This window comes from Choloepus didactylus, chromosome 16, assembly GCF_015220235.1.
Source record: "Choloepus didactylus isolate mChoDid1 chromosome 16, mChoDid1.pri, whole genome shotgun sequence".
In the NCBI taxonomy this organism is placed as follows: domain Eukaryota; kingdom Metazoa; phylum Chordata; class Mammalia; order Pilosa; family Megalonychidae; genus Choloepus; species Choloepus didactylus.
This window is the reverse complement of record NC_051322.1, coordinates 16,929,365-16,943,791: the sequence shown is the minus strand read 5'-3', so window position 1 is coordinate 16,943,791 and position 14,427 is coordinate 16,929,365. Positions and strand designations below refer to the sequence as shown.

The 14,427-nt window shown below is 43.9% G+C and overlaps 1 protein-coding gene across 2 annotated transcripts; it reads left to right on the top strand.

The window, feature by feature from the left end:
- The first annotated feature begins 510 nt into the window (after nucleotides 1-510).
- Nucleotides 511-12,770, top strand: SERPINB12 (serpin family B member 12). Of its 2 annotated transcripts, none has more exons than XM_037806336.1 (7): nucleotides 511-678; nucleotides 2,408-2,482; nucleotides 3,286-3,426; nucleotides 4,495-4,612; nucleotides 8,291-8,433; nucleotides 11,210-11,377; nucleotides 12,366-12,770. In XM_037806336.1, the coding sequence occupies exons 1-7, from the start codon at nucleotides 511-513 to the stop codon at nucleotides 12,768-12,770; spliced, it is 1,218 nt and encodes a 405-aa protein (XP_037662264.1). The 2 variants fall into 2 exon arrangements, with proteins under 2 accessions (XP_037662264.1, XP_037662263.1); XM_037806335.1 differs by having other exon boundaries at nucleotides 2,408-2,542.
- Nucleotides 12,771-14,427: the final 1,657 nt, after the last annotated feature.

Below are 14,427 nucleotides of genomic sequence, written 5' to 3'. Positions count from 1 at the left end.
GTCTATTATCTCTTGAACAATATTGACGACTGATTAAAGTGCTTCACGTCCTATTGGTTGCAATGTGCAATGAGTCAAAAGGAGGTGAGAATGTGATCACGGGGCAATGAGCTGAGTCTACTTCCATCACAGAATACTGAGGGGAGGGGAGCGGCAAGGCTTGGGCAGAACCAGGCATAGCCTGTGGAGAAGAACCAGGTAGAACGAAGCTTTTTTGATTGCTATTTTGACTGTGGGGAATAGTAGCCTCTGACTTTATTTTACCTGAATGAAGGAAGTTCCATCACCAAATGAAAGTAGATCTCTATCTTTGTCAATATCAATATTGATACCAATATCTATATACCAGGATGATGATGACTTCGGTTTTCTAGTTTTTAATAGCACGTTGAGTAATCATATATGATTGTGTCTTGGGTATTTAAAATGAGAACTGTTTACCTACCAATTTTCTTCCAATCACCATTTTCTCTCTTCTTTTTTTGCTTTTAGCCCGGTATCACTTTCACAATGGACTGCCTTGTTGCAGCAAACACCAGATTTTGCTGTGATCTCTTCCGAGAGATAAGCAAAGTTGATCGTCATAAAAACATGTTTTTCTGTCCTCTGAGCATCTCGGCTGCCTTCGGCATGGTCCGTCTGGGGGCTAGAAGTGACAGTGCACGTCAGATCGACGAGGTAAGCGTCCGCTAAGGTGCTTCACAGGCTCCCACACTCTGGGTCCACACCAAAGTGAGGTGCTGAGCCTGCTGTGTCAGGCCCGGGATCTCTCCGAGTCCACGCCGGCGTTGCTTTCGTTTGGCTTCACGTCTTCCCGTTCTTCAGGCTCAGCTCCATTCCACCTCCTTTTGATGCCCACCCCCGCCCCACCAGCCTGATGGCTCTTCCCACTCATCGTCTCTGCCTCTGTCTGTCTGCAGGTCTGTCTGTCTTTCTGTTCATAATTTTCAAAATCAATATTGCAAGTATTTTGAAATATGTGTATGTGTTTCCTGTCTCATTCCATAAATACTAGTAATGAATCCACTGCTTTGGGCCAAGGATCTTGGCCTCATCCTTGACTTCTTTCTCTCTCACCTCATCAAATTTGTCAGAGAATCCTGCTGACACTTCTTTGGAACCAGCCCTGTCTCCTGGTCTCCAGTGCTCTGACTGCCACCTTCTCTTACCTGGATATGGCACTAACCTCCTGCTGGCTTCCCTGTTTCTGTTGACAGTGTTCCCAAAGCAGCCGCCAGGGAGATCCTTTTAAAACCTAGGTCAGATCCTGTCTCTCACCTGAGCAAACTCCTTTCCATTTTACTAATGGTACCAGCCCGAGTCCTTGCAGTGCTCTGTGAGGCTGTGTGGGTCTGAGCCCCTGATCACCCTGTGTCTATCTCTTACCTCCTCCCTTGGGCCAGCCGCTCTGGCCTCCCTGAGCATCCCTGGAAAAGCCACCCCTCTCCTCTTAGAACAGTGCTTGGCTTATTGCCTCTGCCCAGTAAACACTTGTAGAATGAATGAATGGCGATGACTAGAACAGCCAAGTCCACCGAGAGCCCCTGTGACTGGTCTTCCTCCTGGATGCAGCACACAGCACAGGGCCATGGACGGATATGGCTGTTGATCCCTGAATATGCGTGATTTGAATTAACAGATTAAGGCAGAGTTTATTGGGTCACTCCACTTCATTCATTCACTCAGATTTGAGATAGTGCTCTTTTCTCATCCCATTAGCTTTAAATCGTGGCCCACATCCTCCAGGTCAGGTCTCAGATTTTCTTTCTCCAGGTGTCACCTGCCCATAAGCCTGGCCTAAGCAGGGCCCCGATGACTTGTCTCTTGCTGTCCTGGCTCCTTTGATTGATTTGAGGCTCTAGATTAGCATTGTCCAATGCAGGTATGATGAGAACCTCACATGTAATTTAAACATTTTCGGTAGCCGCATTAAAAAAGTAAAAAGAAACAGGTGAAGCTAATTTTAATAATCTCATTTATTTAACCCAATATATCCAAAATAGCATCATATGAACATGTAATCAACATTAAAGTTTTAATGAGATATTTTACATTTTTTTTTCATTCTGTCTTCAAAATCCATGTGCATTTTATTCTTGCAGTTCATCTTTGTTCAGACTAGCCACTTTTTAAGTGCTCAGTAGCCACATGTGGCCGTGGGTCTTGAGGATCCCACATTGGGCTGCAGGGCTCTGGATTCTTGGATTCTTTGAGTTTGGCTGCATTCAGCTTTCACATTACCCCAAGGGACTTCTCCTCACAACCCAAGTTGAAAGAAATTTATACTTTCCTTTAAACTGTTGTTGATTGTTTTGTTTGTCTATGTACTCATCATCGGAGTCACATTATAAAAATGTTTCTGAAACTGTTCAGACTTCCTGAAGGACTTCATTCTATTATCACGCAGGTGCTACACTTCAGTGAATTTTCCCAGAGTGAAAGCAAAGAACCCAGTCCCTGTCTCAAAAGCGACCAACGAAAAGTTGTGGCTGACAGCCGTCTGGAAGAGCAGGAAAAGACCACAGGTTCTCTGGATTTGCAGGTGAGCTGCCGTAAACTCCTGCCCCTCTTTTTTACAAGCTGGTCACTCTGGCTACACATTGGCCATGGCTGCCCATTCCAAAACAAAAGGTCCTGGTTGTCAAAAATGACAGCAGTAACAGCCCATATGACTTACAATTCCATTCTCATTATGCGTCTTCTATGTTCTTGGCTATAAGCTGGTTTCCTAAAGAGCAAGCTCAAAGAAACGTAGATCGTAGCCCCATTACTCACCTGCTACCAAGGCCACAGGTCCCCAGATGGGAGCACGTCCACAGCAAAGGGCAGTGGGGGTGGCGAGCAGCTGCGGGATGCCTACTCTCTCGACCACATCTGCCTGGTCTATTTCTTGCTGAAATCTGTCCTGACACTCAAGCTTTATTGGACACTCACACCAGTGGCAGGAAAGCTATTCTCCAGGTTGTATATCCCCCTACCTTAGAAAGTTTTAAGAGGAGGGGGAGAGGAGATTGTCTCTAGTTTGTGTCCTTTTGAATACAGAAAAAAATGGGGCTCATCAATCTAAAACATACTGTGTATTGGTGAGCCCCCAGGTAAACTTTTCCTGAATGATCTTGAGCTCCCACTCGGTCTGCTTCCACCTGCCCCATGACTCTCTTCCCCCCAGCCTGCATCTCCCTAGGCAGATCCAACTTGCTTCTGTCCAAAGCACCCACACTTTAGTGACGTTTAACTCTTCTGAGACCCCTACTTAAGATCACATCTTGCTTCTTCTCTTGTTAGGACAACTCTTCAAATGACGGGAGTGATGCACTCAGCTGCTACTTCGGGAAGCTCCTCTCCAAGCTGGGCAGAATCAGAGCTGACTGCATGCTAAGCATTGCCAACAGACTTTACGGAGACCAGGAATTCCCCATCAGTCCGGTGAGTCACATGGGACTGGTGTTCGCGGCCACCATGTAGCACCCTGACCTGAAGACGAATGAGTAGCTGGGCTTTTCAGCTGCCATCTAGAGCAGGATCTTCCTTTACTGGGTGACATGGCGTGGACAGTGGGGTGCCAAGGGCCCACCTCTTTCCTTCCACATCTGTTTCCAACATGGGTAGCTTATAAGACCCACTGTGGGTGAATAGAGTGGGTAGAAGAAGTGTCCATTGGTGACCAAAAGCCTTGGGAGCCTGTGTGGGTTTGATAATGGCGCTCTCTCACGACCGTCTTTCCCTCTCCAGGTGCCTGAGAGAGGCACTTCATAGCTCCTGGTGCTGTTGACTCTCCCCCAGGCATGTGTCTGAAACCACCTTTGTAACCACCCCGCCACCCATGACATTGTGGTGCTCACTCTGCTCTTAAGAAGCAGAGTGGTGTAGCAGATGCAGACGGCATTTGCATTTATCTCTGTGGCTAAACAACTTTGCACCTAGAGCAAGACTTCCCATCAGTCTGGGCTTGTTTCCTCTCTCACCACTATAGGGAGCCACATGCTCAGCTATAAAGGTGAGGGGCGTCACCAATGGCACCCGTGCAACCCAGCTGATTGGGGTAGGATTGGTTAGGGGATGGGATAACCTACTTTTGATAAAAATGAAAGTGGTCCTTTACAATGGAAATGCAATTTTGTGTGGTAGGTTTTATTTCTTGAAAAGAGAAGCATTTCATAGCTTAATCTCTCAAATCTCAAATGGCTTGTGATTTGTCCCGTGATATCTCCACAAATGGATTGTTCAAGTATACCTGGGAGGAAAAGACTGTGTCCTCCCAATCATGGACTACTTCGAGAGTAAACGTTCTCTTCCTAAGGTCAGTGTAATAACCGGAATCAATGTCTCTGGCTAAATAGGACTGGGAGCAGAGACCTGTGTGTCTGCTCCTCCAGTGTCAAAAGACCAGAGACATCTTTCTCCTTAGGCTCCTCACGACTGCCTCACCCCTAACTGTTAGCATCAACTATATCATTTTATTCTAGTAGTTTTCTGTTTATCCCAACTTAACAGGTATATATAGATGGTGTGATTCAATTCTACCACACAACGATTGAAAGTGTTGACTTCCGGAAAGACAGTGAAAAGTCCAGACAAGAGATTAACTTCTGGGTTGAATCTCAATCCCAAGGTGAGAAAGAACAAACCAGATTATAACTGGCATTCCTTCCAATCTGAAAAAGAACCCATCCACCCAGCGTTTCAGATTGCTGCTCTGCCAGGGGCAAGATGCTCACAGATGTAGACTGCGTTCACAGCTTGTCTTGCAGGTGTCAAACAGGTTTAAATGCTTAGATACTATTATTACTTATTATTTGCTCCTTTGTTCCATCATGAAGGTGAAATGCCTTTCAGCCAAGCACAATGCCAGCAGAATGTTAATTCCTATTATTTTCAAGGGGTCAGTGAAAAAGTAAGATTATGAAGACACTTTAGTTACTCAGAGGGAAATGGAGATTGTAAAATCCTAACTCATCACCTTTTCACTAAACATAGGTGTTTTCCAAGTGAAAGGGGATTTAAAGATGGTGACAAGTGGTGAGAATTTGAGTGTAAAATAAATGGAATAATATTTTAATATGAAGCTCCCCTTCTGGCCGATTCAGCCCCCAGCAAAAAGGAACTCTCTAGATGGAAGAGGAGTCAGGCTGTACGGATGATGCCTTGGGTGGCAGGGAGAGGGCTCTGTGTCCAAGTTCCAAGTGGACAATGCCGGGCTGTTGGCCAGGACTTCTTGCAGGGGAGGAGCTCCTGCAGTGACCAATCCTTCCCAGGCACATGTAAATACCACCTGGTGCTCTAACTTGCTTGCTGACAGCCCAGCTCATCAAACACACCTGACTGCCATGCATAGGAATCATCAGCCATGACCCCTTCTGGGAACTGACCTCTCTCGACCCCCTACTCTCTAACTGCCGTCCTTCTTGTCTTCTCTTCTTTGCTTGCTCAGTACGTTGCCATTCCAGAAAACATAGAAAGTTTGCTACTTTAGGATAATGTTCTTTGTGAAATACCCATATCCTGCCTGTGGTTGACTTGGTGGAGGTGCTTCTCTGCTGTGATGCTTGTATTGAAAATAATACAAACACTAAACGAAACTAGGGGTCTGAGTGCAGCTAAATTAGTCAATCACTTTGGTGTTCATGATGTCTGTGGCTGTCAGTAGCCATATCTGTAAAATGAGGCAGTAGGTATAGGAACGTCTCTTCCCTCTGTAAAATTCCCCAATTCTTAAAAATAGTATTTTCTTTAGTAAATGGAACTCATAGTCTCGTGTTTTAAAGTGTTTTTTTTTTTTCCCATAAGCTCTGTTTTTTGTTTCAATATTCCTAATGTTTTTGTTAGAGTTTAGGGTTTCTTTTTTGCTGCTGCTGTTGTTGATTATTGAGATTGTTCACATACCATGCAATTATCCAAAGATCCAAAGTGTACAATCAATTGCCCATGGTACCATTATACAGCTGTGCATCCATTAACACAATTATTTTTTTTCAATTTTTAGAACATTTTCATTACTCCAGAAAAGAAATAAAGACAAAAAAAGGAAACTCAAATCCTCCCATACCCCTAACCCCTCCTCCTCCATTATTGATTCATAGTTTTGGTATAGTACATTTGTGACTGCTGATGAAAGAATGTTAAAATACTACTAACTGTAGTATATAGTTTACAATAGGTATATATTTTCCTATATGCCCCTCTATTATTAACTTTTAGTTATAGTGTCATACATTTATTCTAGTTCATGAGAGAGACTTCTAATATTTGTACAGTTAATCATGGACATTGTCCACCATAAGATACGCTGTTTTATACATTCCCATCTTTTAACCTCCAACTTTCCTTCTGGTGACATACGTGACTCTGAGCTTACTCTTTCCACCATCTTCACACACCATTCAGCAGTTAGTTATTCTCACAACATGCTACCATCACCTCTGTCCATTTCCAAACGTTTAAGTTCACCCTAGTTGAACATTCTGCTCATAGTAAGCAACCGCTCCACATTCTTTAGCCTCGTTTTATATCCTGGTAACTTATATTTCATGTCTATGAGTTTGCATATTATAATTAGTTCAGATCAGCGAGACCCTGCAATATTTGTCCTTATGTGTCTCTCTTATTTCACTCAATATAGTGTCCTCAAGGTTTCTTCATCAACCCATTTTTTTAAAGGCGATTTTGTTCACACACCATACATTCCATCCTAAGTAAACAACCATTGGCTCCCTGTATAGTCACGTATTTATGTATTCAGCACCACTGCACTATCTATATAAGGACATCTGCATTTCTTCCGCAAAGAGGGAGGAAGAGTCAAGGAAGGTAGGGAGATAAAAGAAAAAGAAAAAAGAAAGAGAATAAAACATGACATCTAGAAAGCAACAAAAGGAAAGATAACATTAAACTAAAGTAGAACAAAGAGTCAGACAACATCACCAATGCCAGGAGTCCCATACCCTTCCCCTATGCCCCCCAGCCCCATATGCATTTAGCTTTGGTATATTGCCTTTGTTATATTAAAGGAAGCATAATACAATGTTTCTGCTAATTGTAGTCTCTAGTTTGCATTGATTGTATTCCCCCCCAATCCCACCCTATTTTTAACAACTTGCAATGTTGACATTCATTTGTTCTACCTCATGTAAAAGCGTATTTGTACCTTTTATTACAATCATTGAGCACTCTAGATTTCACTGAGTTATACAGTCTCATTCTTTATCTTTCATCTTTTGTTCTGGTGTCCCACATGGTCCTAACCTTCCTCTTTCAACCATATTCACAGTATTCTTTGTTCAGTGTACTTACATTGCTGTGCTACTATCTCCCAAAATTGTTTTCCAAACCTCTCACTCCTTTCTTTTCCTTTCTGTCTGTAGTGCTTCCTTTAGTGTTTCCTGTAGAGCAGGTATCTTGTTCACAAACTCTGTCACTGTCTGTTTGTCAGAGAATATTTTAAGCTCTCCTTCCTTCAGAGTAAGACCATGCCCAAGAGAATTTGCACACATTCTGAGTAGAAGGGTCGTCTTCTTAACTTAAGGCATGCATTCAAGTGGCTGGTGATTTTAGTATTTTGAGGTGGGAAAGGATGAACCTAAAAATGGAGTATCATCTGATAGCATGGGACTTTTCCAGTCCGCCTGAGGTCCATGGCTCTGGGATTGTGGCAGAAGTCCCAAAGCTGGGCCAGGACTTGAAAGGCCCCAGGACTGGTCCCAGCTGGCCTTTCTGCTGCCTCCCACCTGTGTGAGCTCACCTTTTCTTGTCTGCACCTTATTCTTCTATAGAGAAGAGATAACACTACCTGCCTCCCATGACTGATGTGAGAGGAAATGAGAGGGGGCATGTGGAAGTTCCTACAAAATATTTTCGGTCATGGCCTAGTTCATATATGTGTATTTTGTATGTGTGTAATCATATATCCTATGCTGTGAGAGTGCTTGAGCTAGGAAGTTTATTTGCTAGTTCTTTCCTCTAGGAGATTTTAATGTGGTCAATGGCAGGATCTACACTTTGAAAGATAAACCATGGTATAAGATGTCTGAGGATATGTCCAACCACAAATCCTGCAGAGAATCAAAGGTGGTTCCCTCAGTTACAGAGTTCTGAAACGGGAACCCCTTCAGGGATGGGGAGAGAGCTCCTTCGTCCCCCTCCAGGACTATCATGGTTTAGTTTTCTTGGGTTGGATCTTGAATGAGACACTCTCTAGCCTTGGAGATATTCAGCATCATTAAAAAAAATCCATCTGTGTGAACACTTTTGGTATAATTCATACTCAGGATATTCTCTGGAACGTTTTCTTTAGGTAAAATCAAGGAACTTTTTGGCAAGGATTCTATTGACAACACGACTGTGCTGGTGCTGGTGAACACTGTTTGCTTCAAGTCCAAGTGGGAAAAGTACTTTGACTGTGAAAACACAGTTGACGCACCCTTCACTATAAATGAGGTACCGTATTGGAACGCATGGTATTCCGGATAATCTGCTCGCAATTTCCACTAAGGACAATTTGCACGATGTATATCAGAATCTCAACTCAGATCTCTGGGTTATGGCATACATTTAGGACAAGAACATTTTGTCCTTAATGAAAATCATTACCTAAAGTTCATTGAGCATTTTTGTGCCAGCTCCTGCTCTGGGCATTTTCCCTTCATGATTTCATATATTTTTCACTATAACACTCTGAGATAGGTGATATTATTCCCATTTAGGAGTTGAGGGGGGAAATGCAAAGGTTAAGTAATTTAGCCAAATTCACTTGTCAGGATCCACATCAATGAGTGTTTGCTTCAAAAACCTGCGTTCGAAGCCAATGGGCTGTCAAAGGGGAGGAAAGCCAAAGGGCACATCTCAGTCCCCCACTTGTGAGCTGTGATGCTGTGAGAAGGGCACAATATCACAATATCACAATAGTGTGATATTGTGAGAAGGGCAAGTCCTTCTCAAAAACTCTGCACGCGCTCAGCTGTAGATGAGACTCCTCTCCTTCCACGACGTTACGGTGAGGTTTAGGCACCTGGGATGCCGCCCTTTTGTCTGGTGGAAGCTGGTGGAAAGCATCAGCCTTCATCTGCAGGCTGGCAGCCTGGGAGCTATTAGGAGCCATCTGAATCTGAACAGGCTTCCCTGCCCCTCGGCCACCAAAGGCGCCACTTGACATCCTCCACTCCGTTCATGCTGCTCGGGACCCTGTTTCCTAGGTGGCCGTCGGAACTCGCAGAGCCCCAAGCCTGCACTAGCCTCTCAAAATGATTCCACTTCCCGCAGGCTCAGCGCCTGAGGACTCCGGGGGGGTTCATGGATGATGGCTCAGGAGAGTCTTAGAAAAACTCAGGACTGAGACTTCTACTAGTGACATTTCAGCTACATGAAAAGTTTATTTACCCCAGCCTGCCCATTGACTAACATTGATAAAGTTGTTTATATATGGAAATGACTTCTAAATGGCAATCAACTAGCAAACAAAAATGTCGGACATCACTTTCTTATGACTTGGAGGTGGTCTGCATAATTCTTTAATGCAAAAGTATGATATTTGCTTAAACCAATACTTTTCAAACTTTCACTCCAATTTGTGGTGGACAAATCATCTTTTAAAATAATAGAAATGAATTACTAGAAAAATGAAATATACACACAGAATTTTAAAAATGCAGTTTCTTATGATTAACTTCAACACACGTAAAATTGCTCTGTCCTATTGCTATAAAAGTTGCTAAAAAGTTCCTCGCAGTTTCTACATTTTCCTCCTTGGGGGTTAGTACAATAGTTCATGAACTGGCACCAGTCAAGGACCACACTTTGAGGACAATGACCTATATGGGTTAGGGTTTTTTTTTTTTTTTTTTTGGTTTAATTTTTCCAAAAATCAGAAGTGAAGATCCAGTGAGGAATATGCTGAGATGAGTATCTGGGTCATGGTCAGTGTTCTAGTTTGCTAATGCTGCCAGAATGCAAAACACCAGAGATGGATTGGCTTTTATAAAAGGGGGTTTATTTGGTTACAATGTTACAGTCATAAGGCCATAAAGTGTCCGAGGTAACACATCAGCAACTGGATACCTTCACTGGAGGATGGCCAATGGTGTCTGGAAAACCTCTGTTAGCTGGGAAGGCACGTGGCTGGCGTCTGCTCCAAAGTTCTGGTTTCAAAGTGACTTTCTCCCAGGACATTCCTCTCTAGGCTGCAGTTCCTCAAAAATGTCACTCTTCCTCTCTTAGCTTCTCCGGAGTAAGAGTCTGCTTTCAATGGCTATCTTCAAAATGTCTGTCATCTGCAGCTCCTGTGCTTTCTTCAAAGTGTCCCTCTTGGCTCCTCTTCAAAAGTTCACTCTCAGCTGCACTGAATTCCCTCTGTCCATCAGCTCATTTATATGGCTCCACTGATCAAGACCCACCCTGAATGGGTGGGGCCACGCTTCCATGGAAATATCTCATCAGAGTTATCACCTACAGTTGGGTGGGGTGCATTTCCATGCAAATCTAATCAGCACCAAAACGTCTGCCCCACAAGGCTGCATCAAAGAATATGGCTTTTCCTGGGGGACACAATACATTCAAACCGGCACAGTTGGATTTCTCCTTAGTAGTGCCCATCACTAATGGGGAGAGTGTTTTCACTCTATGTTATTATAGACTAGGGATCCCAGCCTCAATCACTGGGAGATCCATGAATCCAGATTTCTCAACATTTTCCTTCTTCTTTTAAAAATCCTTGGATTCTTGAGAAGTTCTCCTAAAGCAAAATATTGCTGTAAGTTCTGCCTGTGTTGGTGAACAGGTGTTGTTGCTTAGCATGTAGATGATTAACATTTAACCATGAGTCCCATTGGTGCTGGGGTGGGGTTGTCCACGCAAGACCAGGCAGGGGTTGGCATGAGGCCACGAGGCTGGGGAAGGGCAGGAAAGCTGGCCTGGCTTCCTCCTGCTAGCCACACTGTGGGCAGATGCCTGGGGAGATGGTTTACCAGTCGGTAGTCTCAGAAGCTGAAGAACTGATTACAAACACAGGAAGATGAAGTGTTGGCAAAGAAAGGGTCACATCATCAGTGGGAGAAGGAGTCTCTTTTGCTAGGTCATTGGTGAGGCTCAGGGCTTCTGGTACAGGCCCCTCTCACCCTAAAGGACCCCTGTTTTTAGGGTGTTTGGGGCCAGTGACAATAAGGCTGTGTGTGTCTGTGAACTTACGGCAGTTTTGTGACTTCCTACCTTTTTACTACAGAATGAAAAGAAGACTGTGAAGATGATGAACCAAACGGGTTTATTTAGAATTGGCTTCATAGAGGAAGTAAAGGCACAGATCCTTGAAATGAGATATAAAAAGGGGAAGCTCAGCATGTTTGTCTTGCTGCCATCTAGCTCTTCAGATAACCTGAAGGGCCTGGAAGAGGTAAATCTTTCTTTTCACGTCTCTACAAAATATTTCATTATAGATATTCGGTGAAAAACATTATGTCCCATCCATGGTTCTGAGGAAGGATGGTACTTAATTTGCCAGAGATGTAAAAGAAGTTCTAACAATCTGAATTAGATGAGATATTTATTCCTCATTTATTTAGACCTAAAGAGCAAAGGCCAAAAAAGTCAGAATAAGAGTTTCATCTCTAATCTCATAGCTCTCCGCAATTTTTTTTTTCCAGACCAAAGAATTGGGATGCTGAGTAACTTGAAAATTGTTACAAATGAAACAGCATTGCTGACTTCTGACCTTTTAACTCAGACTATTTTGCTATAGACTAAAGAATCTTTAGCAGAATCCTTTTTTTGGGGGGGTGGGGGGATGTGGTCTGTGTGCCTTAATAGAAGTGGAGATACTGATACTGTGGTAGATTAGTTGTTAGGAATTAATGAAGGCTGGGGAAGCTCAGCTTGGCCTGGGGGAGAGGAAAGAGTTAGACCTGGGGTTAGGGGAAAAGAGAGAGAGAGAACTGTCAGTATAGTAATTATAGCAGCAATAACTTCTATTCAAAATTTACCATGTGCCCAACACTACATTAAGTACTTTAAATACATTATTTTGTTTAATCCTTGCAAGAGTCTAATCTTATTTCTGTTTTATGGAAGGGGAAACTACACTTCAGAATGCTAAGGCTTGGCCAACCTCACCCAACTAATCAACTGATCTTTGCTGAGCTTTGAAAGCTAGTTGGTCTGATGCCAAACCATTCAGGAACACAAATTATTCCGTAACTTCTCCTAAAGAGGACAGAGATTTACTTGAAGGTGTTCTAAATGAAATCAGACTATTTGGAGGCTTAGGGAAAGACTTTATAAGTTGTCACCACCTTTCGAATTTGCCTCAGGCCCTTAGAAGTAATTGGGAGCATTCTTTGCTGATGTGTCATCTAACCCTAAATCTTCTTTTCTTCCCCTTGTAGCTTGAAAGGAAAATCACTTATGAAAAAATATTGGCCTGGACCAGCCCAGAAAATATGTCTGAAGAAATGGTAGCTGTCTCCTTCCCCCAGTTCACGCTGGAAGACAGCTACGATCTCAGTTCTCTTCTACAGGGCATGGGCGTTACGGATATCTTTGATGAAACAAAGGCCGATCTTACAGGAATCTCTCTAAGTCCTAATCTGTACCTATCAAAAGTCATCCACAGGACGTATGTGGAGGTGGATGAAGATGGCACACAGGCAGCTGCAGCCAGTGGGGCTGTTGTCGCGGATATGTCAGAGCCATCCTATGTGACATTTAATGCTAATCACCCTTTTGCTTTTTTCATCAAACACAACAAAACCCAAACCATTCTCTTCCATGGCAGAGTCTGCTCTCCCTGAAAGGGGCACACTGCCTAGTATATGGGAGCTGGAAGAAATGGCGATATAGTCTTCCCCTGGCATAATATGGGCATTTGCATCATCACTAATCTATACAGCGGACCGCGTTACCGGTGCAGCTCCATGCTCCCTTCCTCCACCTGGTGCTTGTCCTGATGTCCTCCCCCCCTGTGGCTGCCTTTCATATAAGTCCCTTAGCATCGAAGTGCTCTTTCTCCCTCCCTAACCTCTTCACCACACTCAGCTTTCAAGCATACTAATTCACCCTCTGTGCAGGTCAGCACAATCAAGAGTGGTGTTGACTTTAGCTAAGCTACCTACCTCCTCATTAAGGAATCCTGAAATTTCCAGTCATTTGACTATTCATTTCTAAGAGATGGCAAAATCCGAAGCCTCTTTAATATGGGCAACAAGAGAAAGCGTTTAACTGGAATGTGTTTTGCAAACTCAGCTCTAGTTCTACGGCATTCGTAACTATGCTCCATCACTGGGCAAGAAGCCTGGCCTCTTCCTCTTACATCCCCTTCTCCTACATGCAAGGTGTTATGTCCCATGAGATGCTTCTCATTTGGGAGGAATTAGGGCTTGAGGGTGTGTTTTCATGATAGCTGAAGGATTTAAGACTGCCCCAACCAGTGTTCACTCTGCACAGAGCAGGTGAATGCTTGTCTTGTAAATTTGACATAGACCCAAAAGAGAGGCAAAGTGGATTTAAAAGAGATTGGTCCCAGTTTTCTCTATTGAGCCCCATAGGGTGTCAAAGGTGAGCACGTCCCTCAATCTCTTCTTCACCTGCTCCTGCAGTTACTCCTAAACTTTGTGCACGCTGAAGTGGGGAGGCGAGCGCTGCCCTCATGTTGAATAACCAAGCTCCCCATTCCCTTCTGTCTGCATCTGGCTGCCTGGACCTATTTTTCCTGCCAGAGGCCACCTCTCTGGCCACCTTCTAGAGCTGGCCTGGGCCTGGGTGCAATGCAGATGGAAGCCTTGGCCAGGTAGGCTGTGGGCTTCAGTCTTGCCATCCGTTCCTGAGCAGCTGTCTCCGTTTCTCTTGAAAGCCTGATTACTGAGGGTGCAGACTCCTGGACCTGGGGCCTTTGGCCTCTGATATGGCAATTTGAGTTTTCTGCCTTAGCTGAACCTTTTGAAATGACCACTGACATGTCTGACCAGGGAATTGGTTAGTTTCCTTGCCTTGCCCTGTGTCTGTCCTCCTTATTGTCACTGCCCGGGCTAATTGTGGTTGTGACAATTTTGGCAGTAGAAGATAAGTGAATCACACCTGCTCTCATCCTGGCTCTGCCTCCCCCTTCCCCCCCAACCCCAGGACTTCCCTGGAGACTCCACTTTCTTCATACAAGCTTCTCATCGTTGAGGTTAATTTATGGTGTAAAACAACTTCCCATTGGTAATGTGAGTTGGATAATCGAAATTCTTAGTCTCCCCTGTGGTTCCTTTTGGGGTTGAGTGTTTGAGGGCTGATTCCATGCCTGACCTTGGCATCACTGTCAGACACTGAGCTGGGTGACATCTGACCTGTAGGTCTGGCACTCTCTGGCACTTTTCACATTTTTATTCTTTTCTTTGGTGAACACTTTTTCTCTTTTTTTATTGGGATTTCCAAGAATTTGGATCATGAGGGGAAGATATACCTATT